Source organism: Megalobrama amblycephala, linkage group LG3, assembly GCF_018812025.1.
Source record: "Megalobrama amblycephala isolate DHTTF-2021 linkage group LG3, ASM1881202v1, whole genome shotgun sequence".
NCBI classification, from domain to species: Eukaryota; Metazoa; Chordata; class Actinopteri; order Cypriniformes; family Xenocyprididae; genus Megalobrama; species Megalobrama amblycephala.
Window position 1 is genome coordinate 10,316,007 of NC_063046.1, and position 27,732 is coordinate 10,343,738.

The 27,732-nt window shown below is 36.5% G+C and overlaps 1 protein-coding gene across 2 annotated transcripts in view; it reads right to left on the bottom strand.

Annotated features, from left to right (window-relative positions):
- adamts17 (ADAM metallopeptidase with thrombospondin type 1 motif, 17) overlaps positions 1–27,732 on the bottom strand; it is a 209,238-nt gene that overhangs the window by 106,840 nt on the left and 74,666 nt on the right. For both annotated transcript variants that reach the window (XM_048183792.1, XM_048183793.1), the window contains exons 4-7: positions 20,778–20,950; positions 14,122–14,205; positions 12,005–12,159; positions 1,593–1,636 (exon numbers count right to left, since the gene is read on the bottom strand). In XM_048183792.1, the coding sequence (XP_048039749.1) occupies positions 1,593–1,636; positions 12,005–12,159; positions 14,122–14,205; positions 20,778–20,950 (456 nt within the window). The remainder of the gene's footprint in view (positions 1–1,592; positions 1,637–12,004; positions 12,160–14,121; positions 14,206–20,777; positions 20,951–27,732) is intronic.

Consider the following 27,732-nt stretch of genomic DNA (forward strand, 5'->3'; position numbering starts at 1 on the left):
AATGTGCAAAGATTAAGCCAAACGGCCTTTAGAAAAAAAGGTAAAACAATGATATCGGACAATTTTGAAGTTGGAGGAAAAATTAGATAAATTTTTTTCAACCTACCACGGTACTTCCGCCTACGTCACGCGTGACCTTTCAACGTAATGCGTGGTGCATCGCAGAGCAGTGCAAGACAAGCATTTGTGGTTAAAAAGTATATAAATTTTTGTTTAAAAAAAAAAGACAGATCGTTTCGCTAGATAAGACCCTTATTCCTCGTCTGGGATCGTGTAGAGCCCTTTGAAGCTGCACTGAAATTGACATTTGGACCTTCAACCCAGTGAACCCCACTGAAGTCCACTATATGGAGAAAAATCCTGGAATGTTTTCCTCAAAAACCTTAATTTTCTTTTCGACTGAAGAAAGAAAAACATAAACATCTTGGATGACATGGGGGTGAGTAAAATATCAGGAAATTTTTATTCAGAAGTGAACTAATCCTTTAAATAGCTACCTCTCTAGAAAGAAGAAAGCCACAAAGTTGTAGTTTTGGAACACAGCTCAAGAGCAGATCACAGTTCAGTGTGCATTCCCCAGGCTAGGGAAGGGTATGCTGGGATACGGGTGAATATGAGTCACCTGGCTCTGCTCTTGAATGGCTGGAATCCAAGGGGTCAGGGAAGGGGAAGTGACACGACTATTTTCAAATGCCCCATACAGAGAAATGTGAAAACGGCAGGTGGCCAGGTCTCACGGATCGGCTGAGGTTCTGAGATCTGTTCTGAGTTTAAGAGAAATCAAAATTACAATGACGAAAACTCTGGATTAAAAAGACATGGACTGACGATCTCAAGACCCAAAGGCATGTTTATATAATTGAGCAAACATTCGTCTCTTGTTTTCGTGTTTCTCCATCAATGACTGAATACTGACGGGATTATGTCAGAATGCTTAATGGTCCATATCAAAAAGCTCTACACAGGAACTAGTTGTATCAGGGTGTCCTGAAGAACTTTGACACACAAACTGCATTTTATTTTTATATTATTTAAAGAAATTGTAAGTGCTTGTCCACGTTAAGCTCACTGACAGGATTCTACCTTATTCTGGGTGATTGATATGGTGCAAAAGTCACTGTCACACATGTCCTTATATGGCAATTTTTTGAGGTTTGTGTATATGTTTTGAGGTTTTTGTTTATGTCTGGGTCATATTTCCTCATAAAAATTGGAACTCAAAATATATTTTAAAAAAGCAAAAGTAAAATTATGCCTAAAAAAAAAAAAAAAAAAATGCATTAAAAAATTTATTTTTGAACCTAAAAATATGCTCCTAAAAACTACAAATTGGTTGTATAAGACAGAAGATTAGATTTTTACTTAAGAAAATATTAGTATTGCTTACCCATGTTAAGCTCATTGACGTGACTGTAGTTTGCTGCAATGCTGCTATGCCGTTGTGTAACTTGTAGGTTAAAAGACTTTTAGATATTGGCTTTTTACAGATTGCGAGAGATATTACATTGTATTTTTTGAGGTATTTTACATTCCCACGAAGAAACTATAAGAAGCATTCAACAAAAAAGAGCAGTTCAGCCAGACATACTCACCAACTGTGTCACAAGGCTCATCTTTGTGGACACAAAAATCTGTTCTAGAAAGAAAACAAGACAAGACCAGAGAGACAGATGTTAGCAAAAGGAAAATCACAAATGATATCTCTTTCATATCTCAATTTTTCTCAGCAATGAGATTAAACAGAGAGCATATGGAGACAGAGAGCATATCTAATCATATTTCAAATGTGTCAGAAATCTCAACAATGTCTCAAACTATCCTCAGATACCAAATTCTGCAAACAAAAGTCAGAGATCCTAATATGAACTCAAACATTTCTCATTTAATTCTTCCATGAACTAATTGAGCTATATGCCATTTACGCTAATTTATAACTTCTTTCTGTATGACCAAGTTGTGTTTCTTGTTTCTCAGATCTGTTTGAAAGCAATAAAATGCTCCTCTGTGTACATTTATTTACTTGCATATTAATTAAGCATAAGAGAAATAAACTAACCATTTCCAAGACAAAGAAAAAAGCAAACATTAAAGGGAAAACAGAAAAAAGCTTTAGTAAACAGAGAATGAAAAGCTGATATAAAATATCTTGAGAGGCTTGAATGTATATGCGTATCTGAGAATGTTTTGTTGTGTTTGTTTGGATGCCTTTTGTCTGAACCTGACCTCTGATGGTTAAATAGAGCCATGTGGGAAAAACCACAGCAGTGTTGCTGAAACCGTGTGCTCCTGTCCCCTGATGTGGCTTTCCTCTATCGGTTTGGGGAGTAACACTTCAAAACAGCAGCAAATTAATTGAGCTGCTCGACACTTGACTATTTATGTTTCATGAGGATTGAACATGCTCAAGAGAAGCTACAACAACCAGACTAGAGTGGCATGAACTCAACATGACACCAAAACGTCAGACAGTGATGGCAGTGGAGCGTTTCTGTGATTTCAGACAGTATAAAACCACTAACTAGCACTCAAGACTGACAATCAAACCCACTAGGGTGAATCACACAAAGCTTGTCAAAGAACATGTCAGGGTTATATTTTACCCTAAAAATACCTAAAAATATTTTCCCTCCACAAAAATAAAAAAAAACCTTCTCACTCAAAAAAAAGCATTTAAAAAAATTTAAGAACCTAAAACTATGTTCCTAAAATAAATAAAACAAAATGAAATTATACCATAATCCAGTGCAAAAAATCGAAATTAATTGTGCATATATATATATATATATATATATATATCAGCCATTTTAATAGGTACACCTTGCTAGTACTGGGTTGGACCCACTTTTAACGGTCGCCGCCGCTCCATATTTACAGAGTTACACGCGACCGTGAAAGTGAAAGTAAACGCGAGCGCGCATTCAAACGCGATTTCAATACCCTGCATTTTGAAAGCGGCTCACTGATGAATGCAAATATCTCTCAATATGAAAGCTATTTTAGGCTGGGCAGTGTAGTTGTAACCATCTCCTAGCTCTGTATCAAAGAAAAATTTGGTCTTATTTGCACTTTGAATATTGAGAGAGTGCGATTATGGTTGCACTTATTGTAAAGTGTTACCATAAAAACGAATAACAATTTTCTCTTAATCTTATTAAGCACAAACAATAAGGTTTCATTTGTTAACATTAGTTAATGCACTGTGAACTAACAATGAATGACTATTTTTATTAACTAACATAAAGATTAATAAATACTGTAGCACATATATTGCTCATTGTTAGTTGATGTTGGTTAATTAATGTTAATAAATGAGACCTTATTGTAAAGAGTTAACATTTTTATTTATACTGTTTTTATTTCTGTGATCAGTTTGTGGAAAGGAGTTCAGTTAGGAGGTCAAAGTTGTAGAAGCTCATAAATCATGTACAGCAAGATCTGAAGAGACTGAAATCATACAGAAGAGAAGTCAGTCAGTTGAGTTTGGGCAAAACCTTTTACAGTACTTGAGTATTGTTGTCTTTTACTGCATATGATAATTCATACTCAGAAAGTAGAACTGAATGACATTCATTATAAGATGATTAGTTAAAACATTTCAAATACACCTGCAGAATATTTTTTTTATTCATGTATTTCGCCATTGAGGATTCCTTAAAAATAGTGTGTAAACGTCTCGTCTCGTGAGATACCTGTCTCGTCACACCCCTACTGCACATCCATGATGCGAACCTCCCGTTCCACCATCCCAAAGGTGCTCTATTGGACTGAGATCTGGTGACTGTGAAGGCCATTTGAGTACAGTGACGTGGGGCCAGATTTACTAAACAGGGCAAATTAGCACGAGACCACAATCCCAAAAAAGCGCCGATGGGAATGTAAATTTCTGTGCGTGATCTACAGACGCAACTGGATCATTTCCAAAATGACCAATGCAATCTACCAAGATCAGCGCAAATTAGTGTCTGGTTTAAAATATGCTCTCTTTTTTTTTTTTTTTTTTAAATAATGGTTCAATTACAAGTAGCCTAGGCATGGAACGATACATCGATTCTCGATCGATGCAATGAATCTGGATCGATCCTGATATTTTCCCAGCCCTAAAATTGACAAGTGCAAACTTTAGTAAATCACCTTGAGTGATTAATTTAAATACTCTCCTCCCATAATTTTTGTGTCTGAAAGCAAAACTCCAACAAATACATATGCAATAAGGTCAATTGCAAAAAAAACAACCCTGTCCATGCCTTTTCAGCACTAATTTTTCACTGCGTATATTTAGTAAATCCTGACAGTGGTTTTTTAAAGCCAAAATAGGGTTTGCGCTGGCGCATGCTATTAGGAAATCTTGCCCATGGTGTGTTATCCTGCTGGAAGTAGCCATCAGAAGATGGGTACACTGTGGTCAAAGGGATGGATATGGTCAGCTACAATACTCAGGTAGGCTGTGGTGTTTAAATGATGCTCAACTGGTACTAAGGGACCCAAAGCGTGCCAAGAAAATATCCTCCACATCATTACACCACCAGCACCAGCCTGAAACATTGATCCAAGGCAGGATGGATCCATATTTTCATGTTGTTTAACCCAAATTCTGACCCTGCCATCTGAATGTTGCAGCAGAAATCGAGACTCATCAGACCAGGCAATGTTTTATCAGTCTTCTATTGTCCAGTTTTGTTGAGCCTGTGTGAACTGTAACCTCAGTTTGCTGTTCTTATCTGACAGGAGTTTCACCGGTGTGTCTTCTGCTGCTGTAGCTCATCTGCTTCAAGGTTGGACGTGTTGTGTGCTCAGAGATGCTCTTCTGCAGACCTCAGTTGTAACAAGTTTTTTGAGTTACTGTTGCCTTTCTATCAGCTGGAACCAGTCTGGCCATTCTCCTCTGACCTCTGGCATCAACAAGGCATTTTCTCCCACAGAACTGCCACTCACTGGATATTTTCTCATCTCTGAGACCATTCTCTGTAAACCCCAGAGATGGTTGCGCATGAAAATCCCAGTAGATCAGCAGTTTCTGAAATACTCAGACCAGCCTGTCTGGCACCAACAACCATGCCATGTTTAAAGTCATTTAAATGACCTTTCTTTCCCATTCTGATGCTCAGTTTGAACTTCAGCAGATCATTTTGACTGCTACCGTGTCTCATTTCCAAGGCTGCATCCTCCGGAGGTCGCATTTGAAGGCTACATACATCATCAAGGATGTCTTATTTAAAGGTGCCCTCAAATGAAAAATTGAATTTATCTTGGCATAGTTAAATAACAAGAGTTCAGTACATGGAAATGACATACAGTGAGTCTCAAACACCATTGTTTCCTCCTTCTTGTATAAATCTTATTTGTTTAAAAGACCTCAGAAGAACAGGCGAATCTCAACATAACACCGACTGTTACGTAACAGTCGGGGTGTACGCCCCCAATATTTGCATATACCAGCCCATGTTCCCAACATTATGAAAGGCATTAGACAAGGGCAGCCAGTAACGTCTGGATCTGCACAGGTGAATCAACAGACTAGGTAAGCAAGCAAGCAAGAACAATAGCGAAAAATGGCAGATGGAGCAATAATAACTGACATGATCCATGATTACATGATATTTTTAGTGATATTTGTAAATTGTCTTTCTAAATGTTTTGTTAGCATGATGCTAATGTACTGTTAAATGTGGTTAAAGTTACCATCGTTTCTTACTGTATTCACGGAGACAAGAGCCGTCGCTATTTTCATTATTAAACACTTGCACTCTATATAATGCATAAACACAACTTCAGCGCGAGCTCCGTGGGCGTGGAGCACGAGAATTAAAGGGCCAGTAGCCCTGAATCGTCTCATTTATAATGATGCCCCAAAATAGGCAGTTAAAAAATTGAATTAAAAAACATCTATGGGGTATTTTGAGCTGAAACTTCACAGACACATTCAGGGGACACCTTAGACTTATATTACATCTTTTTAAAAAAAAGTTCTAGGGCACCTTTAAGAAAAGTAACATCCTTGATAACGTATGCAGCCTACAAAAGCAACCTCCGAAGGACGCAGCCTCCGAAATGAGCCTACATGCCTAAATGCATTTAACTGCTGCCATGTGATTGACTGTGTGTGTGTGAGTGAGTGGTTCTGGTAAACCCTACCCACAAACATCTTATTCTCACCAATGGTCTCTTGAGTGTATCACACAATATTCTCTTTAAGATACTTTAAGATACTTTAAGTGCTAATAGCGTTTTGCCACTACAGCAGGGCTAATGTGAGCATGCTGAGAATTAAGTCAGAGCTCTGTGATCCTATGGAACAAACAGAGAATGTCTAAAGGCCAGGGCTGGGTGTGAAATGGCAAACAGATGCTTTAGAAGGGGCCGTTTTCCCACGTACCCATCTGACGACAGAGCAAGGTGCTGACAGCTTCACGTCAGCATCTGGGAACGAATCAATGTGAAGTTGCACTACACATATATCAGGGCTCAGGGTGTCTGTGGAGAAGTGCAGACAGACAGAAGAGGGCAGAGAGAGCAAGCGAGACGCAGAAAAACAGAAAGGGACTAATGCAAACACCAAAAAACACTTGATGTCTGGATATCGTCCAGTCTCGCTTACAAAAAGCAGCATTGGCCCCCCACTTCCTGACTGGCCTGAATTCAAACAGATTCGTCCCCACATTACATGCAGACAGCACAGCTCCTCCCCGCCACCAAAGGAAACCCATATGACATCCAAGAAGATCTAAGAGACTTTGTTTTTTTGCTTTCTCAGAACAATAAGAGTTGCACCAAGCACTAACAAACAAACTAGGCAAGCTAAAGCACAATTAAACAACCCATCAGGGTCAACGTCAGTTCAAGCTGAAGGTGCCTTTGAATGTCTCAATAAGCAGTAGACATTTAGGATTGAAAAGCATTCCTGAGTCAAGCACAACCATGTTCAATGCCTCCAAATCTTCTAACAACAAAGAGCTAAAGATGTCTGCTGTGCTTCCTCTTGTAATTGTCATTGGCAGGGCCGAACTCCAGCAGCCTCCAAGCCTGTAATTTGACTTTACCAAAACCATTTTTGAGCTTAAACAATGAGTAACAGGTGAGGAGAGCCAGAAAACCAGATACTTCTACTGTGGTTTTAAACACTAAATTGTTAACAAATAACAGGCAGGGCTTCTGGCACCCGGTGTTGGGGAGTAAATAACTAAAAGCAGCGACCTCACTAACATATCCACATTACGTGGTAGACTGATAATAGCTGTTTTTAAAATAGTTAAAAAGTTTCAAATCTTTCCAAACTACAAAAGTAATACTTATCTAGTTTGTTTCATTTAGTGTTTGTCCAATTATGTCAGTAGTGTCTGTTTTTCTGCCAGATAAATACTGCTCTAATTTTAGAAATAAATTATCTGATATTCAAGTTATATAATGCCCCCCTTACATATCTTTAATAGCCAGTTTCACAAAAGAAACAAGAAACATGACCTTTTCTGGCATATGTAACGCATCTGGTATTTATGCAATGGCTTCCCATCTTTTATGCATATTATTCACATATCAGCACCAAATGTTGGAACTCTGTGATGTAATTTACTGGAAATTAAATGTTAGTTCACCCAAAAATGAAAATTCTGTCATTAATTACTCACCCTCATGTCGTTCCACACCCATAAGACCTTCATTCATCTTCGTAAGAAAAATTAAGATATTTTTGATCAAATTCAATGGCTCAGTGAGGCATCCATTGCCAGCAAGATAATTAACACTTTCAGATGCCCAGAAAGTTACATCAGTGGTTCGGAGCGCATATCAAACTGCCAAAGTCATGCCCCCCAATGGTGAAACATTGAAATTTCGAAACACTTATGACGTAACGAAGCCTCGTTTACTGAAATCATGTGACTTTCACGCTCCGGACCACTGATTCAAAACAAATGACTCGTAAAGCTTCGAAGCTTCATAAAGCAGTGTTTTGAAATCGGCCATCACTAGATATTGTTGAATAAAGTCATTATTTTGTTTTTTTTGGCGCACAAAAAGCATTCTCGTCACTTCATAACATTAAGGTTGAACCACTGTAGTCACATGAACTGTATGTCTTTAGTTGCTTGCTGGGAATCTGAAAGTGTTAATTATCTTGCTGGCAATGGAGGCCTCACTGAGACATCGGATTTTGTGTTCTGAAGATGAACGAAGGTCTTACGGGTGTGGAACAACATGAGGGTGAATAATTAATGACAGAATTTTCATTTTTGGGTGAACTAACCCTTTAACTTTAAACATTAGTGCTGTTATCATTAACAAAAACTATTAGTTTGTGTCTCTTGAAAAACAAAAAACCGTTGGTAACACTTTAGTATAAGGAACACATATAAACCATTAACTATGACTTTTCCCTCAATAAACTCCTAATTTACTGCTTATTAATAGTTAGTAAGGTAGTTGTTAGGTTTAGGTATTGGGTAGGATTAAGAATGTAGAATAAGGTCATGCAGAATATGTGCGTAATAAGTACTAATAAATATTTTATTAATATGCATGCTAATAAACTAGTTAAAAGTCCCCAAAACAAAGTGTTACCAAAACTTTTTATAAGTTATACTGAATGAGATTCAACTCCATTTTTAAAAGTCAGTTTAATATAATTTATGCTGAAATTACTTGTACAACCAAGTTGATTATATTTAAAAACTGAAGGCAGCAACTGAACTTCAGTTTTTAAGTTGAAATCGGTTAAAAAAAAAATAATTAAAAGCTTGATTGTAGTGTTCTTTAAATTACGAGTAGGTTGTAGTTTTGGATGCTAGTTTCAAAGTAGTTTCCCCAACGTTGGTGGTACCACAAGTGGGCAACAAATGACAAACTAAAACATCAGAGGACCTTTGAGGTGGCTGGACAGAAAAAAATAATCAAATAGGCTTTTAGAATTAACAAAGAAGTTGTTGTTTACTAAACGTCAGGCAGCTAAGATGGATGTCTCTTGTTTTGAGTCTACAGTCATCAAACGTTTGCACCATACGTGCTCTGCGACGTGTCACTTTGGCTGTCTGATGTCCCTCTATTCCAAAGCGTTTTTGATGTGGGCTTCTTGTTTCCCTCCGTGTTCCTTCACAGCTTAAGTGAATGTGACACACAGCTGGGTGCTGAAGACAGATCCCGTTCAGCCAAGGATGGCTAGGAATGGATACAGTTAGGCATGCTGATTTCCATTAGCACTGACGTGCATGGAGGACCGTGTCACAACTGCTGCGAAACTGTCCAGGCGAAAGCATTTCTGACCTCATCCAGCATAACAGTAACTATGCAGCTTTCCATTCAACTCGTAAAGTCAGAATTTCCAACTTCCTACTTGGAAGGGTGCAATGCAAAGGCAAACTTCCAATTTGGAAACTTGTTCGGAAATCTACAAGTGCCAACATTATATAATAATCAGACCTATTTAGTAAACGCTTGCAGAGTCTGCCTTGTAAAACATGGTAAATGATCACCTCTTTTGACAATCATACATTTCATAGCATCATTTAACCTCAACATCTATGAAAAAACTTCAAATATAACAGCAGATTTGCTATTTTGTTTCTTTGTACATCAATCTCGAGCATCGAGCATTAATGGTCAGAAGTCAAAGATATCAAGTGGGAATATCCTGCATCTGACTTCGGATGGAGCGCAGCACAAAACTTCATGCTATAGACTTATAGCAGAAATATGGTCCGTCCGTCTATTCAGTCTGAACCGTCACGGTACGGGCGCCATGGTTCGGTGCATACAGTCAGACGACAAATACAGTCAGTCAAAGGTGATCCACACTCCAATCCAGAAGGGGGCGCACATGGTAATGTAATGCTGCTAGCTAACTGCCACAAAAGGAAAAAGATCCGAAGAAGAAGAGATGATCTATGCACCACCTATGCAGTTTCGATTATTTTTTGTGACGCGGTCCACAACCTTCAAAGAAAGGAAACCAGGATGGCAGAAAGCGGCATTGTGTTTGTTTATTTTAAAAAAGAACGTTTTGTTTTTATTGTGATGTGGGTTTTCGCAAATAAAAGTAAACCCTTTACAGTTTTCAATGCTGTCTTACTCTTATCTGTATGACCATAAATGACGGAGTATTTTAAGTTGTTTCCGCTGTTAGATTGAGACAAAATATTTTGGCATTGTGGCGACAAATATGCTAACACATATCAGACAACATCATCCAGATCTACACTGCCCTCCAAAAGTTTGGAAACACCCCTGGCAAAGTGTGGTTTTGGACGATATCAGCATAAATCCTTATCATTTTTTGATGAAAATACATTAAATTAACTTGACATTATCATTGAAGACCAGCAATAATAATTTTCATTTTGATTACATAATAATGGCAATATATACATGTCAAAGTCAGACATGCCCCTTTGCCAGCTGTGAGGCCTGGTTACTGGTTTAAACTTGGACCAGGTTTGTAAAAGATTTTTGGGTCAGCACACCATAATAGCTTCAACAATTGATTGCCAATTAAGTTTAGAATACAATGAACCAATTAGAACCCAGTTTAGGTCAGATAGCTGCTAATGGTGGATATTTTGATGAATCGAAAATGTAAGTTTTTTCTATGTATAAACTGTTTATGTAACAAAATATGTTTTCGTAGTTTGTGTTATCCCTTATCAGTGCAACATTATCACAAACTAAAAAGGATTCCAAAACCCCACTTTTCTAGGGCGTTTCCAAACTTTTGGAGGGCAGTGTATGTATCTATCTATCTATCTTAGATGCATACTTTGTTGTGGAGAATACAGTAGAGTCCTCAGTGACTCTACTGGGACAGCATCACTCCACCTGAAACAGCTATTTAAAATGCACAAACTGAGCACAGTAATGATTTTATGTGGGGTCTTAGCGAAGAGCTGACTGTGTTCAGAATGAGTTTAATCTCTCACAAGAGCAGTGAAAAATGCATCTACGGAAGATAATCTTCTTCAGTCAGTGCCGCGGGAACCTGGGACGAGCCACGCAAACTGTGAGAGGGGAAACCGAGGCGCACCTTGTCAAGCCTTAATTTGCTTTGATGCATTCTCGCTGCCCCGAGCCATCTTGGCATGCAAGCTGAGACAGATGTTGCTCCTGTACGCCGCATCCTTATAGAGAGTTCCTTTTGTACGCCAGCGGAGATCATATTTAACCCAGCGCAGGGGGAACAAAGGCACTCTCTGTGTGAGCTCGCTCTCCCTGCGAGCTTCTCGGGCCCGGGATGACAGATATTATCTGACAGGCTCACATGAGTCGTTTTAACAAAAGGATTTTCTTTTTCTTTACTTTTTTTTGATTCTGAAAATTACAGTACGCTAATAAACCCTAATCCTACGCTGGGAATGCAGTGTTTTGGCTGCCGCTAGTAATCTGTTGTAGTGAAAAGATGAAGATTGGGAGCAAACTTGTCTCGCTGACAGAAGGATTATTAGGGTCTATCACAGCTCAGATACTGGCAGGTTCAAATTGTGTTGGATCTCAATAAAAGGGATGAAAAAGGTTAAATCTGTCTTAAACGACCAAGAGCTGAAAGATACAGGACTTCAAAGGATGTGTGTGACAAAACGGAAAACAGAGGGACGGCGATGGAGAAAGAAAAGCGAAATGCAGAATGTTAAGGACCCAAATAGTATTTGGACGCAGAAGTAACACTTAAAATCCTCTGAATGCAATTGCATTTAATAGCCAGCATCTCAAATGTTGCATGATCTTTTCTCTTAATGAACTTTCTTCATCGTTTTTGGTCAATTTCTTTTAATCAACTGGTGTTTTGGTAGTTTTTGTGGATGTACGAAGCTCTACTCAAGTTCACACAGGTGTGATTCATTACATTAACTATGAACATGAGCCAGTAATACATCCACTAACTGTGTTTTGCTTGCCTTTCTTTAAATAAGTGCACTTGGTCTGACATTTTTTAATCTAATGTGATGGCATTCAGACAAGTGTGAATGAAATGTCCAAATAATTGTTGGGGTCATCCTATGATTGATTAAGCATGATTGATCAATACCTGGTGACCAGCACAGCCACGTCCACAGGAGGAGGGTCGTCTCTGCTCCCAGGAACATGATTGTTACCCAGGTATCGTGTGCCGTATTCCTCATGCTGCCAGTGACAGAAGCTCTCCAAGGCTTTTTCCCCATGATGGCCCACCTTCAGCTTTTCCTGAGAGCACATTGGACAATATCTACACATTATAATATATATACAATATAATTAATAAGACTATGATACAGCAAATGTTTAAATGAAATGCTCCCCACTTTATTTGTAAAGACATCTGTAGTAACAAACCTTCAGTGGTCATTTAAACACGGTCAGAGTATTAAATGTCAGTCCATACATCTTAAATGCTAATGAATTGAAGGGATTCATTTTTTTCCTTTAAAACAGTGAGACATAATGAATTTTGTCCCACACAGCCTCGTTTTCATTTGCCTCAAATTAAATATGACATTTACATCCAGGGATAAATAGTTTACTCTTCTATTCAGTGGATTTTACTTTAAAGACCCAATAAAATTGACAAGAGCAGTATTTCCTATTCACACAGGAAAGGGCACACGGATCAAATTTGGGCTTAAACAGCTACTTGCTAGTCATTATAGAGTGTTTTATTAGACAAAGGTTTGTATACACTACCTTTCAAGAGTTTGGGGTCAGTATGATTGTTTTTTTTTTTTTTTTTTAATTAATACTTTTATTTAACAAGTGCACATTAAATTGACCAAAATTAAAGACTTTCACATTGTTAGATTTCAAATAAATGCTGCTCTTTTGAACTTTCTATTCATCAAAGAATCCTGAAAAAATGTTTCACAGTTTCCACAAAAATATGAAGCAGCACATCAAATCAACATATTAGAATGATTTCTGAAGGATCATGTGACACCGAAGACTGGAATAATGATGCTGAAAATTCAGTTTTGCATCACAGAAAAAAAATACATTTTAAAATATATTCAAACAAAAAAACAGTTATTTTAAATTGTAATAATATTTCACAACATTGCTGTTTTTACTATATTTTTGATCAAATAAATCCAGCCTTGGTGAGCAGAAGAGACTTCTTTTAAAAAATCTTAGTGTGAGTCTCTGCGTGCAAGATCAGCAATATTTTTGGTCCAATTTTAAATGTGTTTCATTGACTGTTGCATCAAAGCTAACAGCCTCCAAGGGATCTTTCAATTCTTCTTGAACTTCCACTGACACAAACTTTCTGTTAGTTAAACAGTAGCCTAAACATGTACCGATTTGAACTGTACTGCAGAAAGACTGGTATTATTATATCATTTATGAAGTTTTTGTATTGACTTAGTACCAATTTAAGTACAAGTAGGGTACTTTTGACTTACAACATAGTAATATAGTGGTGCCAATTTACAATGAGGCACCACTTAGGCCCCCCTGAAGATCAAATCCTAGAACCGCCCCTGCAGCGCAGCATTGGTCAATCTATCAATTAGAGTAACAAATCAAAAATTCCTTAATTTTTTATGTTTAGCAATCAGGATGCTTTTTTTAAATCAGCCCTACAAAAAATATGACATATGCAAGAGTTCATTCTGTTTACTGCTCAGTGCTTATTACACTAAAGGAGGTTGTACTGTACCAACTACCTCAGGGGGGACTAAATGCCACTAGGTGGAACAAACTGTAATTTACACTACTGTCTGTTCAAAATAAATGAAAAGAAACCTAGCATTGGGGATTGGTTGTTTTTCCTGTTGTACAGAACTCGTATCGAACCGTGACCCCAACACGGAGGTACGTACCGAACCGTGTCTTCTGTGTACCGCTACATCCCTGGTATATTGATGTGTGTCAGGATGTCGCTGAATAGCCATAATGGCTACATCATACATCATTTTAGACCTGAGGTGAGTAGTCAAAAAACCTTCTGGCAGACTCTCCGGAGCCTTTGGAGAGAATGCAATCCAGCAATAAAATGGAGGGGAAAACCAGTAGTTAAAACGCACACACACACACACACACACACACACAGAGGAGGTAACATCACAGGTCCTGATAAAACAGCGAGGGAGCGGATAAATAGCAGGTTGAGTAACTCACATACATAGATCTGGTTGTTAATGTAGTGTTTGTATATCACAGGGTCACACTTACTGGACGGGTGTGCAGAAGAACTAACTTGGTGACCCGGATGTTGAGCAACACACCCAAACTCTGGTGTTGAAACATGTTATAAACCTATAGAGAGAGAAAAAGAAAAGAGAATTAACTTACTGATTAACTACGCAATAAAAAATTAAAAAATTAAAAAATTAAAGATATGTAATGCGTTTAAGTCTGACGTCACATACCACCACTTTCGGGTCCAAACGCTATATCAGATGCCAAAAGCAAACCACAAATGGTGCTAATATACACTCATGATGTGATGTAATTCTACCGATCTTCATACTGAAATCTCAGATGGTCGGACAGTAATTCATCTTTTATGATTTGTTAAAATATTGGTGTTCGGGATGCTGTGAGCATGGAGACTGTAGTGTACACAGTATACAACTTAACACAACTTAACAAGTTTAATTGTTTTACAGTTGACCAGTTTGAATTTTTACAATAACCAAAGGCAAAGCTTTGACAGAATATTCACTCAAAATATTAGTACACAGAAAACATGAAGTATCCATTTTTTTTTTAGTAGAAATAAAGATAAAATATCTGTTAAGTGCCAAACAGGCACATTATAAGCTGATGTTGGTATCAAAAATATCCTAATATTAGACGATTTATTGGCCTAGCTGGTATATCGGGCTAATTAATACCATATACACTACTGTGCAAAAGTCTTAGGCATGTCAGTATTTTCACCCCCAAGAAAATGGTTATTTATATCTTTTGCTGTAGTGTGTCAGTAGGAAATATCATTTTACATTTCCAAACATACATTTTTGCCATTAATTGTAATAATCCAGTGAGATTTTTGTATGCACAAGGAATCTGACAACAGCCGGTGCTCCACACAGAGATCTGATCTTACCATCATCGGACTAAACGCCGATACGATACAAAATTTTTATGCATACATCTAAAAACATCTCCGTGTGGACAGGCTCTCAATATATATACCCTTTGTCTGATATAATTTTACAATATTTTACATCTTGCATTAAATATTTCAAAATGAATATAGCCAGTTAATTTCAAAATGTTTAAAGGTGCCCTAGAACATTTTTTCACAAGATGTAATATAAGTCTAAGGTGTCCCCTGAATGTGTCTGTGAAGTTTCAGCTCAAAATACCCCATAGATTTTTTTTAATAAATTTTTTTAACTGCCTATTTTGGGGCATCATTAGATATGCGCCAATTCAGGCTGCTGCCCCTTTAAATCCTCACGCTCCCCGCCCCCGAGCTCGCGACTATAATACATTGCATAAACAAAGTTCACACAGCTAATGTAACCCTCAAAATGGATCTTCACAAAATGTTCGTCATGCATGCTGCATGCATGCATCGGATAATGTAAGTATAGTATTTATTTGTATGTTTACATTTGATTCTGAATGAGTTTGATGGTGCTCCGTGGCTAAAGCTAACATTACACACTGTTGGAGAGATTTATGAAGAATGAAGTTGTGTTTATGAATTAAACAGACTGCAAGTGTTTAAAAATGAAAATAGTGACGGCTCTTGTCTCTGTGAATACAGTAAGAAATGATGGTAACTTTAACCACATTTAACAGTACATTAGCAACATGCTAACGAAACATTTAGACAGTTTACAAATATCACTAAAAATATCATGCTATCATGGATCATGTCAGTTATTATTGCTCCATCTGCCATTTTTCACTATTGTCCTTGCTTGAGTCTGATGATTCTGTTGTGCACATCCAGACGTTAATACTGCCTGCCCTTGTGTAATGCCTTGAACATGGCATATGCAAATATTGGGGGTTTACATATTAATGATCCCGACTGTTATGTAACACACACATACATATAGCACTCCATTAGTTATATTAGCAGTCAACGTATAAAGAGATCAAAATAATAGATATGCCAAATACATTAATGAATAATCGGCATGCCGCTTGGCCAACTAACAGTTTCAAAATCTAGAGACACCTTGTGCAGATGATGCAAAATATTGTGTAAATATTGAGTAAAATTGAAGCCGTTTGTTATTGGAAAAAAAAACAATGACAATTCCATGTGGGGTGAAGTTAATGAAGAAGTATAGAGCTGAACTGAAGGGAGGATTCAGATATTGATGAGTAACCAGCATCTGGAGGGGAATATCAGCGACTGATTTGAATAACAGCACGTTTTTCCACAGCGTTGTTGAACTCGTCTGTGAAGAATGTAAATCTAAGGACCTCGGGGAGGACAAAAGGAGGTGTACATTCTTACAAAATCACACACATCTGGGCAATTCATTTATTTTTACATTAATCTTCATATGACTCGCCATTGTCATTAGAGATACAGTATAGAGCCATTCTTGAATTGATGAGCTTTGCTTTACCACAGCAGATGCAGTGAGGTGTTGTTTTGTGGACTGTTTTACAGATCAATATTTAGTTTGTTTGTACTTTATCACACAGGCTCGTTTCCAGACGCTCGCAGCGCACGCTGTGTTTATGAACCTGTTCTGAATGAGAGTGAGGTCATTCACTCTGGGGTGAACTGAAATACACAAATCAAGAAGATTTCTCTTTCTTCCTTGCTTTCAAACCTACAGTACACACACAATCTCATCTCATCATTGTTAAAGTCAAAACAGATCATATTTACTTTTTATTACACATTCATGGTGTTAATGTCCATGATTCATGTATGCACCTTATTTCTAAGAAAGAAAAAATGTTGTTGGGCTTCATAATCTTATATCTAAATCAGCATTATTTTATATACCACTGTAGTATTTATTGATATTTAGAATTTGCTTTTATTTTTATATTTTCAGTTTTGATTTATTTTTTTAATTTTTTTAAGTTTTAGAAATGTTTTATGTGTTTTTGTCATTTTTGTTAGTTTGGTAACACTTTATTTCGATGGTTTTACATTTTAAGTAGTAACATGAAAACTTATTCTACTAACCCCACTAACACCTAACCCTAACCTAACAGTCTACTAATACAACGTTAGTTGACATGCAACATTAATTACAGTCAATCAAAACAATATTAGTCTTTAATATATTTACTAATATATTCTATTTAGCTTTGCATTTATTTAATTCTTAGGCAGGGATTATGCTAATTGTGAATGAGCGTGCACCAAGCGTGCCACACGAGTCCTGAAAAGTGAAGCCAAAGCGTCTCGATCGCCCCCAGGTGGTTGGATGCAGTATAGGTCATAAACCCCACCCTCTCCATGTAACGTAATGAACGTAAGACAAACTAAACAGTCAAATTACACGTCAAAATATTTTTTTTACAAAGATGGTTTCTGTCATCTCAGGCAGTTTTATCACACTGAAGTTAGTTAAAGTGTTCTTTCTTTAAATAAAAATGTGGGTTTTGATATCATGATTGACAGCTTTTCTGAGCGAAGTCACTGAAGCACCAACAGATTTTATTCTGGATCTTGGAGAAGGGGATTAGAGCTTTATCTTTAATTTCTACATTTCCAGAACTGTTTATTTTACACCAGAGCTCTTCTGTTTTATTAAGTGATTCTGCGGGAGTGTGGGAGAGTGATGGTGCATCGTCCATCTTTTTTTACAGTCTATAGCGTGCATGCGCACCATATTTACAAATGATTGGAATTCATTAACATACACACATTTAAAGGGAAGGTCCGTTTTATGTGCAAATTACTCCAAATTTACTCATATATTGACGAAAGTTTCATGAATGAGGCCCATTGTATTAGAAAGACATTATGACTTTAAATTCTGATTGGTTGCCTCAAACCTATGATGCCTCAAAATCCAGTAGCTCCTCACTGCAGAACACACGATCCAGGATCCAGATCCAGGGGGTGGAGATGGGTAGGTTTAGGGATATGTAAAGTGGGTTCTGGATCCATCCTCGCACCCTGGATCTCATGTTCTGCAGTGAGGACCATCTCTTAGCATGCTGCATACATAGGCAGCACGCTAATTTTTGGAACAGAGCCCATGTGATTAAACAGAGGTTTGTGTTTGCATGTGTGTGTGTGTGCGTGTGTGTGTATGTGTGTCTGTGATCTGTGTGTGTGCACATTTTTGTGATTTATGAGGACACAAAGTTGTATAATGCCATGGGTATTACACTGGTACTATGACGTAAACATGAAATATGAGGACATTTCATTAGTCCTCATATTTAAAATAGCTTTAAAAACATACTAAACAATGTTTTATTAAAAATTAAAAATGCAGAATGTTTTCTGTGATGGGTAGGTTTAGGTGTAGGGGTAGTGTAGGGGGATAGAATGTACAGTTTGTATAGTATAAAAACAATTACATCTGTGGAATGTCCTCAATAAGATAGCAAAACAAACCTGTGTGTGTGTGTGTGGTTGTCCGAGAGCTGCCGACTCATGAATGTCACACACTGCACAGCTGCGGTCAGCAGAGCAAATGCTCACTCCCAACCGCTATCTGTCTCCTGTTTTATGACCCATTTATCTTCCATCTTGACAGGAGTTACACTAGTGTCCAAATGCTCTGTTACATGCAAAACATGTAGTGTAAACAATCTAAACCAGGGTTATTATAATTAACTGAAACTGAAACCATTAAAAAATTGTATTGAAATAACGTTAAAGGAGCAGTATTTAAGAATTCTGTCCGCTACAGGTCGCTAGAGGCCTATTCAAAACAAAGGCGTAGCTTGATGACGCCAAGTTTGAGAGCAGAATCTTGGGACATGTGGTCTTCACATCAACGGACGGTGCAAAAGAATAGGGATAATACTCGGGAAGAAATCATGTTCATGGATGCGATTATTAACGTTACTGTAGTATGAAGCAGAGCAGGAGCGAGTGTTGTGGGAGCTGAACGAGGAGCTGGAGCGATTGTGCAACACACATCTCACGAGCAGCGGGACTTTTATTATGCCACAGTCGCCGGTGCCACTTCCGCTTTTCCCGTCATGAGTATGAGGTAACGCAGCTCTGTTTATCATATTAGATATATTTGAGAGTGTTGATAATGTTATAACGTTACTCTGTGCATTCGCTCGGCGGCTGCTGTGAGACACTGTTGGACACTGCAGTAAGATAGATCGATTTTACAATATCATGTTAAATGCTGGATGCTTGTGCTAATAAATGGCATGCAATTAATTTTAAAACGTATTGAATGATGAAGAAAATTCTGTATTACTGTTACTAAAAATAAAGCTGCATCTGATTATGCTATGTTAGCTACTTGATAAAATAGTGTTTTTCTCTGAGGCATGGTAAAGCATGGTACTCGCAAAAAATCAAGAAAATAAGATTTAAACTAAATGTGTTGAGCTATATAACAACAATTCGTTTTCTGTCTATAAATATATCAAAACTGTTGTTCTCTTGTCTATTAAAACGTGTAATATATTAAAGCTTTGGTGTTTCCATGGTTTCTACAAAATAAAACCGGAAACCAAGGGTAACGCGGGTATGACGCAATTGACAGGCGACTCCTCACACGTCCCGGAGCCTTGGTTACAATTGCAATTTTCTCACGATTTACAAATAGTTGAAAAACATTTGGGATATTGTAAGTACTCAAGTGAACAAAATATATAACACTGGCCTAGTGTTTGTTGGATATTTTACTGCAAAAATATTACATATTGCACCTTTAACTGAAATAAAATAAAATATTTTAAATTTTCTTCTAATTTTCATTTAATTTAACTTGACGTACTAAAATAACTAAAACAATAAATAAAAATTAATAAAACATACATAGACATTTTAAAAAAATGAAAACGCAACAAATTTACTAAGACTTCAAACAAAACAAAAATAATTGTAATTTGTAATGATTTTATAAGATTGCTGAAATCGCACAACGTCTGTAGCAGGCGTTGGGGATAATCTGAGTTATGTTTGGATGGGTTTTGTATTATGTTTCAGTTCTGTGCCTCAGTTTTCTCTCATTTCTCTGTGTTTCAGTTAGTCCCCTAGGTTACAAATGGTTTAAGTTGTCACAGGTTTTTAACGTTTCTTTGATTGGTTATAGTTCTGTATATATAACGACGACTGCTGCACTTAAATCCTTTTTCTCCTTGTTTTTGTGACAATACTGCATGCCTTCTGTCATCTAAATGATAGTTTAGTTGTTGTTGTTTTTTTTGCATTGCATTATATGTTTGCTATACTGTTATAAAGATCTAATTGACTTACATTGCAAGCTATTAGAATTCCATCTTACTTTACCTTATACTTACCACATATGTCAGCAACTGCACCAAATTGCATGTTTTTGCACAGTTTGGGCCTCTGACTACAAATTTTTAGCTCCTCAACTATAAGCGCCATATTCTCACTATATCATACTATATGAGGCTAAAAGCCTCAACTATGATACTTAACAATATCATCAATATCAACAACTTTTTTTTTATTTTGTCTAAAGGTTCAATAAACTGTTCCATAAAAAAAAAAAAAAAAAAAAAAAAGATTTTTCTGACTGTTATTTCATATGTCAGGTATTACATGGTTAAGGGTTAGGGCAAAATTTCTGTGGGTCCTAAAACAAAGTGAATTGAGAACCACTTGCGGATCGCCATGGCAGGTCTGTCTTGAAAGGTTCATATGCTTTTGTTAAAAACCTATTTGTTTATGGAGAAAATTGATGGGGCGTTAGACCACGTTATGTGCATATGTGACTCACCATGTTCATGACGGTGAGCAGAAAGCGTTGGGCAGCCTCAGCGCCGTGGTACTGCACCATGTTTGCGTCAGCCACCACGACCGTCTCCACAGTGTACTCTCTACTCAGCCTGATGGCGTTCCTCCTGCCACGCACCTCCTCTGCTCCTTTTGCCCTTTTCTCCTTCTTCTTGTCTAACACACACAGAGACACAAGTACGCCAGTCGGTAAGGTTTTTTGATGTTTTAGAAAGTCTCTTATGCTCACCATCGCTGCATTTATTTGATCAAAAATACAGTAAAAACAGTAAAATTGTGAAATAGTATCACAATTTAAAATACTGCTTTCTATTTGAATATATTTTAAAATGTAATTTATTCCTGTGATGCAAAGATTAATTTTCAGCATCACTACTTCAGTCTTCAGTGTCACACTGAAAAAAACCACTAAAAATACAGTGTAGTGGATGTCCTTTTGTGAGACAAAATCATTTTTTATTTTGCCCTTGTTCTCTAAACAAGGGCAAAATTGCATGCAGATATAGAAAAATGTACATATGGAATTAAGTAAAATGTATTTAACTAAGTTAAGTAAAATTAACAAAGAAAATAAGTAACTTTAACTTGGCCAGTTAAAGTTTGTTGAGTCATTTCTATTTAGTTGAAGTTTACTTTGCAATACTCTTGTTTTATGTACATTTTACTTAAACGATATTACACTGAATTAATCCATGCTCTTAAAGCGTATGATTTACTTAGAACATCTAAGTAAATAATATCGCAGATATCGTGTAGACAACATATATACATAATAGAAGTAAAGTGGTTCACACATGAACATAGAGACCTCAATACTTGGTACACAATACACAATAACGGTAACATTCGTTGCATCATTTTTGAGTATGAATGTGTCATTTTGAGTAGAAAATGAACTCCAGATGTCACAACAACAAAACAGTGTAAGTTCAGCTGGAAAACAGTGAAAAATATTAATTATTCATGCCCCAGTGCATGATGGGAACACCAGTATCAGAAAGTTGAGTAGGTTTTATTTAAATTTTTAACGCTGATATTTACACTTTAATTGCTACAAGCTTAAACTGAGTACTAATATAGATTTTACTTTGTTTTTTTAAATTTTTTGTCTGAACTAACTTATTCAGTCAGAAATTACAGTTGTTCTTTCTGTAGTATTTACTTCACCACAGAATCATTTTTGATCCTTTCTGAAATCATTTTAATATACGGATTTGCTACTCAAGAAACATTTCTTATTATTATCAATGTTGAAAACAGTTGTGCCGCTTAATATTTTTGTGGAAACAATGATAAATTGTCAGGATGGGTAAAATCTAACTCGTGCAGTAAGAATCGCCTGTGTTCATGTACTTGTGCAGGCTATGTTTCATGTCTTAGCATCAAACCTGCAATTATGTCAGGAAATGTGGTCTTTGTTACTCTGAAAGACATACATATGTATACAAACATCGAGATTGATTCACATGACAAACACAGAATTACAGTTCCTGGAGCAGATAAACAAATCAACAACAAACAGAAAGAAACTCTTCAAACATTACGGTTATAAAGCACAATGTTTGACTGAAGTTGCTGTCAGCTCTAAGCAGTGGACACATTTTGGTTCTAAGCACAATTACACCACATATGTTGTATGTGTGCACAATTAGACCTGATCTAAAGGCAACAGCTTTACTGTAACCAAGTTCAAACCTTTGAGGGAGCTAATGTCCACCAGACATAAGACTTGACCGAAAGAACAGAGACAGAAATAAAACCAAAATGGCATTAAAGACAACATGAAATCAAAATTCACTCCATTTACTTTCTTAATGCATGTTCCTGGTTTTATTGGGCCTCATTTATCAATCTAACATAGAAATGAGCGCAGAAAGCATCTTACATCTTATGACTTATGATTCATGAAACATCTGTATGCCACCAATCCAATCATTTGAATGATAGTATGTTGATAAATGTGGTGGTTGAAAACAATTGTCATGTAAATATACCATGTGAGACGTGAGCTTTAATCGTAGCCACCACTAAATGCCAAGTTTTGCGTGACTGATCAAAAGGTGCATGTTTAATAAAATTATTGTTTTTGTAACTTTGAAATGCAAATTTGATACTGGCATTGGCCGATAACTGTATACATCAGATTATGAAAGTAAAATGGGATTTTTTTTTGAAAGGTAAATGGCTGACATCTGATCCTGTCACAAACCTGTCTACAAGTAAAATCCATTCATAACACACTTTCACCACAACCAACAATCACACACAAGCGGTCTGAGGAACAGTTCCTTCTTGACGTGAGCTGTTTGTATTCTGGTTGCACGTGCATTTCCTTACAAACGTGAGCGTGTATGTGTCTGTATACTGAAGACACCCGTAAACAACCCTTAGAGATTAGATGATCCATTACCATGGGGAAAAGCAAAGATGTGTTTACCATAACACAAAAGAAAAAGTAAATTCCAGTTTTCTAAAGTGGCATTTTGCTTCAAACTGTGGTTTTCCACCATCTGGAGTGCAGTTTTGGTTTATGTGTTGGGTTGCACAAACCCACCGATTTGTCCTTAAAGCTCCCAAAATGTTCAATTATGGTGTATCTGTTGCACTTTGTCTAACTGTTTTATCATTAAGTTTAAAAAAAACATAATACATATACATTGAAGGCATTTATTCAGTGCGTTGGCATCACATATTCACTTCTGCTAGGAAAGAATCACTTCTGTGTGAATACAAACAAGAGCTACTGCATTGATGTGCCGTTAATTTATCTGCTAGCTATAAACATGTCAACTTTAATGAATGCAAGTTTACAATATCACATTAGGTGTTGTTGATGAATCTAAGCATTCACAGTAGCACATTTAATCCTAAAAATGGCTACACCAGTGTTGTTATTGCTAACTTAAACTATTGTTTTTGTTAATTGAAATAAAGCTGAAATAAAATATATATATATATATATATATATATATATATATATATATATATATATATATATATATATATATATATATATATTAGGTGAAAAACAAACTTAGACGAAAATTAGAAATGTTACCTTGGCAACTAACTGAAGTATTAAAATGACTTAAAGGAAGGGTAGGCAATTTCGGAGATTCTAGCAATAGCAAGTTAGCTTTATGAGCGTAAGATCCCACCCTCCTTTCAGAGCGCCTCCAAAGCCACACCTCCTTCAAAACATATGAAAGCAAACAACAGAGTCTGCAAAGCGTCATGAGACAAGAGGAGCCGTTAAATTACCTCATGTCTCAAAGCACATAACATTACAATAATAATGAACGTAAACAACTTACAGAGCTCTTACTTGTACCACCTGTCTGCTGCAGATTCATTTCGGCATTGATTTTGGCACACGCATAAATCGAGTCTGAGGACGTGAACAGCTCCAGTTAGAACGTCACGGGTTGCCATAAATATAAAAAAACTAATGAAAATTACAAAAAACAAGTAAAACTTCAACTAAAATGAAAACTGAAAATATAAAATAAAAGCCAATTAAAAATATAAATATGCATTAGTATAAAAATAAATCAAAACAACACTGATGTGCACGAGTAGTGAAAAAAATAAAGGTGCTGCTGCCCCCTAATAATCGACTAACCGTTAGTCGATGAGAAGAAGCTTAGTCGACCAAAATTTTATTAGTCGCTTAGTCGCAGGAAAATAAAATTCACAGGAAGTGGTGAAGGTCTGTGATGGACAGATCATTAACAGCTGGACATACAAACGCTCGCCTATCATTCAACGACCTCAAATATGGCTTATCATATGAAACATGTAAGTAGTAGCAACTTTACATGGCCGCTTGCTCTAACGTTAACCAAAAATGTGGGCCATTCAAGTGTTTGTTGTGCGGAGTGTGAAAGCTGAATAGTAGTGCGCTTACAGCTAACATGGAGGTGCCGGTGCGATCACTTGCACTTACTCCGTAATTTCTGTCATACAGATAAGAGTAATACATCTTTTGAATCTGTAAAGAGTCTACTTTTATTTGCGTGCACTCACAATAACAACAAAATGTTGTGCTTTTGTAAAATAATGAAAGCAAACAGTGTGCGCTTTCTGCCGTCTTTCTCTGTGAACTTGAGCGTGCCCCCCAAAAAAAATGTAAACATCAAAAATATATCTATAGAAAGTGAAATGTCTCTAAATGAACCAATTCAAATGGAAAACAAATATTCTCAGGTTATGTAATCCATATGAAACAGGCATATAGACCTCTTTGGAGCAGACGTCACAATTACGTCACTTGCAGCTGCGCGCACATAGTGGTTGCAGAAAAATAGCGGTAGCAATTGGAGGAAAATGTGCAAAATCCACAGAATAAGAGAAAAACTTTTTGTTGTGCCTCTGGATGTTGGAATCGGAATGCAAAAAAATATAGTCTTCATTTTTAAAGAAAACCATCGTTGAAAACGTCCTTTGAAGCTAAACGGAAACGTTTCACAGACTGGACAGTAGTCTATACCCTGGGGCATGTGTCAAAAAGTGATTTATGGCCCCTTTGATTGATGACTTGACAGGTGTGACCTTTTGTCCTTCCGTTTCCGGACTGTGTCAACACAACCTTTGACCCCGATGTCATTGACCTATGACCTCCGGATATTAGGATGAATGTAATGTTGTTTGTGTTTGTCCATCTGGATGTTGACCCGTGAGCTCCGGGAGTGAATGATCGTTTGACCCGGTTGTTTGAACAGATATTTCGGGGGTGTCGCATTCCGTCACAGGGGCTTTTGTATGTGGACATCCTCTTCGTCTCAATGAGAAAAAATAATATTTTACCAATAGGGTCAATGCAATATACGCGCTCTCTCTCTCTCTCTCTCTCTCTCTCTCTCTCTCTCTCTCTCTCTCTCTTTCTCTCTTTCTCGTCACACACGTAATACAGATCTATTTAAAATAAATGAAAATATATTTATATAATATATTAAACTGAATAATGAACAACATTGGAACAATCCAATCCCTCTCCCACTCTCTCTCGGTCTTTCCAAGTGAGCAGCTCACACCCAGCCAGGCAGTGACAACAATGGGCCAAGCTGCATTCTATGGGACACTTAGTCTGTTACCTTTTCCAGAGAAAATGTTCAAAATGTTTAAATATGTTCTTAAAAATCTTTAAAGTTTTAATAAATCTTCCTATAAGGGTGATGCTTAAAATAAATCTCTGTATGTTTAAAAATGAGCTAGGAATATTGAGTGATTTGATTTAAAATGATTCCAGATATAAAGTCTCTATGTGTTGGACATACCCTATTAGGGATGAACATTAGGGATGAGATTTACACACATTACACTGAATAATAATAATCAAACATCTTACTAAATAATATAGTTTTAGCTAGATGAAAATATAAAAAATATCTTACACATCTTACTAAATAATAATATAGTTTTAGCTGGATGAAAATAATAATATCTTACATTTCCAGGGATCAGGAAATGTAATTCCTTTAAACATCATGAAGTTTTAATACTTATAATCCGTCTCTCTCTCTCTCTCTCTCTCTCTCTCTCTCTTTCTCTCGCTCTCTCACACACACACACACACACACACACACACACACACACACACACACACATCATGGTGTAAAAACCTTTTCACAGAACAGGATAACACATCGTTCCAATAGACCACCTCATATTAATCCCAATACAATTAGTGACTATTTAAGAATGCCCAAAATGTTTATGGCTTTTTAGAACAATAATCCCAATACAATGGTTGTCTGTTTAAGAATGCCCAAAATGTTTATGGTTTGTTACCACAAACATCACAATACAATGGTTGTCTGTTTAAGGATGCCGAAAATGTTTATGGTTTGTTACCACAAACATCCCAATACAACAGGCATTCTCTCTCTCTCTCGCTCTCTCACACACACACTCACACACACACACACACACACACACACACACACACACACACACTCTTTTCAAAAGCGAAAAACTTTCTCTTCTTTGAATGAAGATGGTAATAAATAAAAGTATAACGATGTTAATAATAACAAACAGTTATCACTGTAAAGCTTCTTCGACACAATCTGCATTGTAAAAAGCACTATATACAGTAAATAAAGGCGACTTGACTAAATTTAGTGACACCAATTATTATAGTTTTATAATAAAATAAAATTAAATGAAAATTCAAATAAATGAAAATAAAAATCTTACAGCTTTCAGTGAGCAGGGAAAAGTGTTCCTTCTTGATGTACTTAACACTAAATGGTTTTCTCATTGTCTCTCCAAGTGACTTGCAACAAAGCATGATAGTGTCAGTGACAGAGGGGGAGAGCAATGGTTAGTGGGGGGTGGATGAAACAATATTTTGTTCAAGCTAACTTTTATTTTCAAAGCGTAAATATAGAAGTTTAAATTACATCTTTTAAAATTAAACAACTGTTCAAATTAAATCATTTTAGTTTTTTAAATTACATTTTTAAAAGTCTTAATAAATCAAACATTTGACATTTTATTATCAGGGTATGAGTAAAAATATATGGGTCTCGCAAACCATCTCTCACATTGTGTAACATTTTCAATAATTCAATATGAAAATCACCCAGCATTTTCAGAGAGAAACAATTATTTCATTCAGACCCTGTGATGCCTCAGGTTAGTTCTATAAAAGTAACTTGTCTCTATTTTAATATAAAATTATTCTAAATATAAATAATATCAAATATGTTGCTAAAAATTAATAAATAATAATTAATAATTAACAATTAAACAATTGAAATATAGGCTAAATTAATAAATAAAATAAAAAAATAAATAAAAAAAAACTTACATTTTCAGAGTGCCAAAGTAGGTCCTTTTGCAATGAAAATAAATGAGTAAAAATAAAACAAAAAGCATTAATAAAATAAAATAATTCATAAAACACCCCCAGATCCTCCCAGGAACAAACTCCA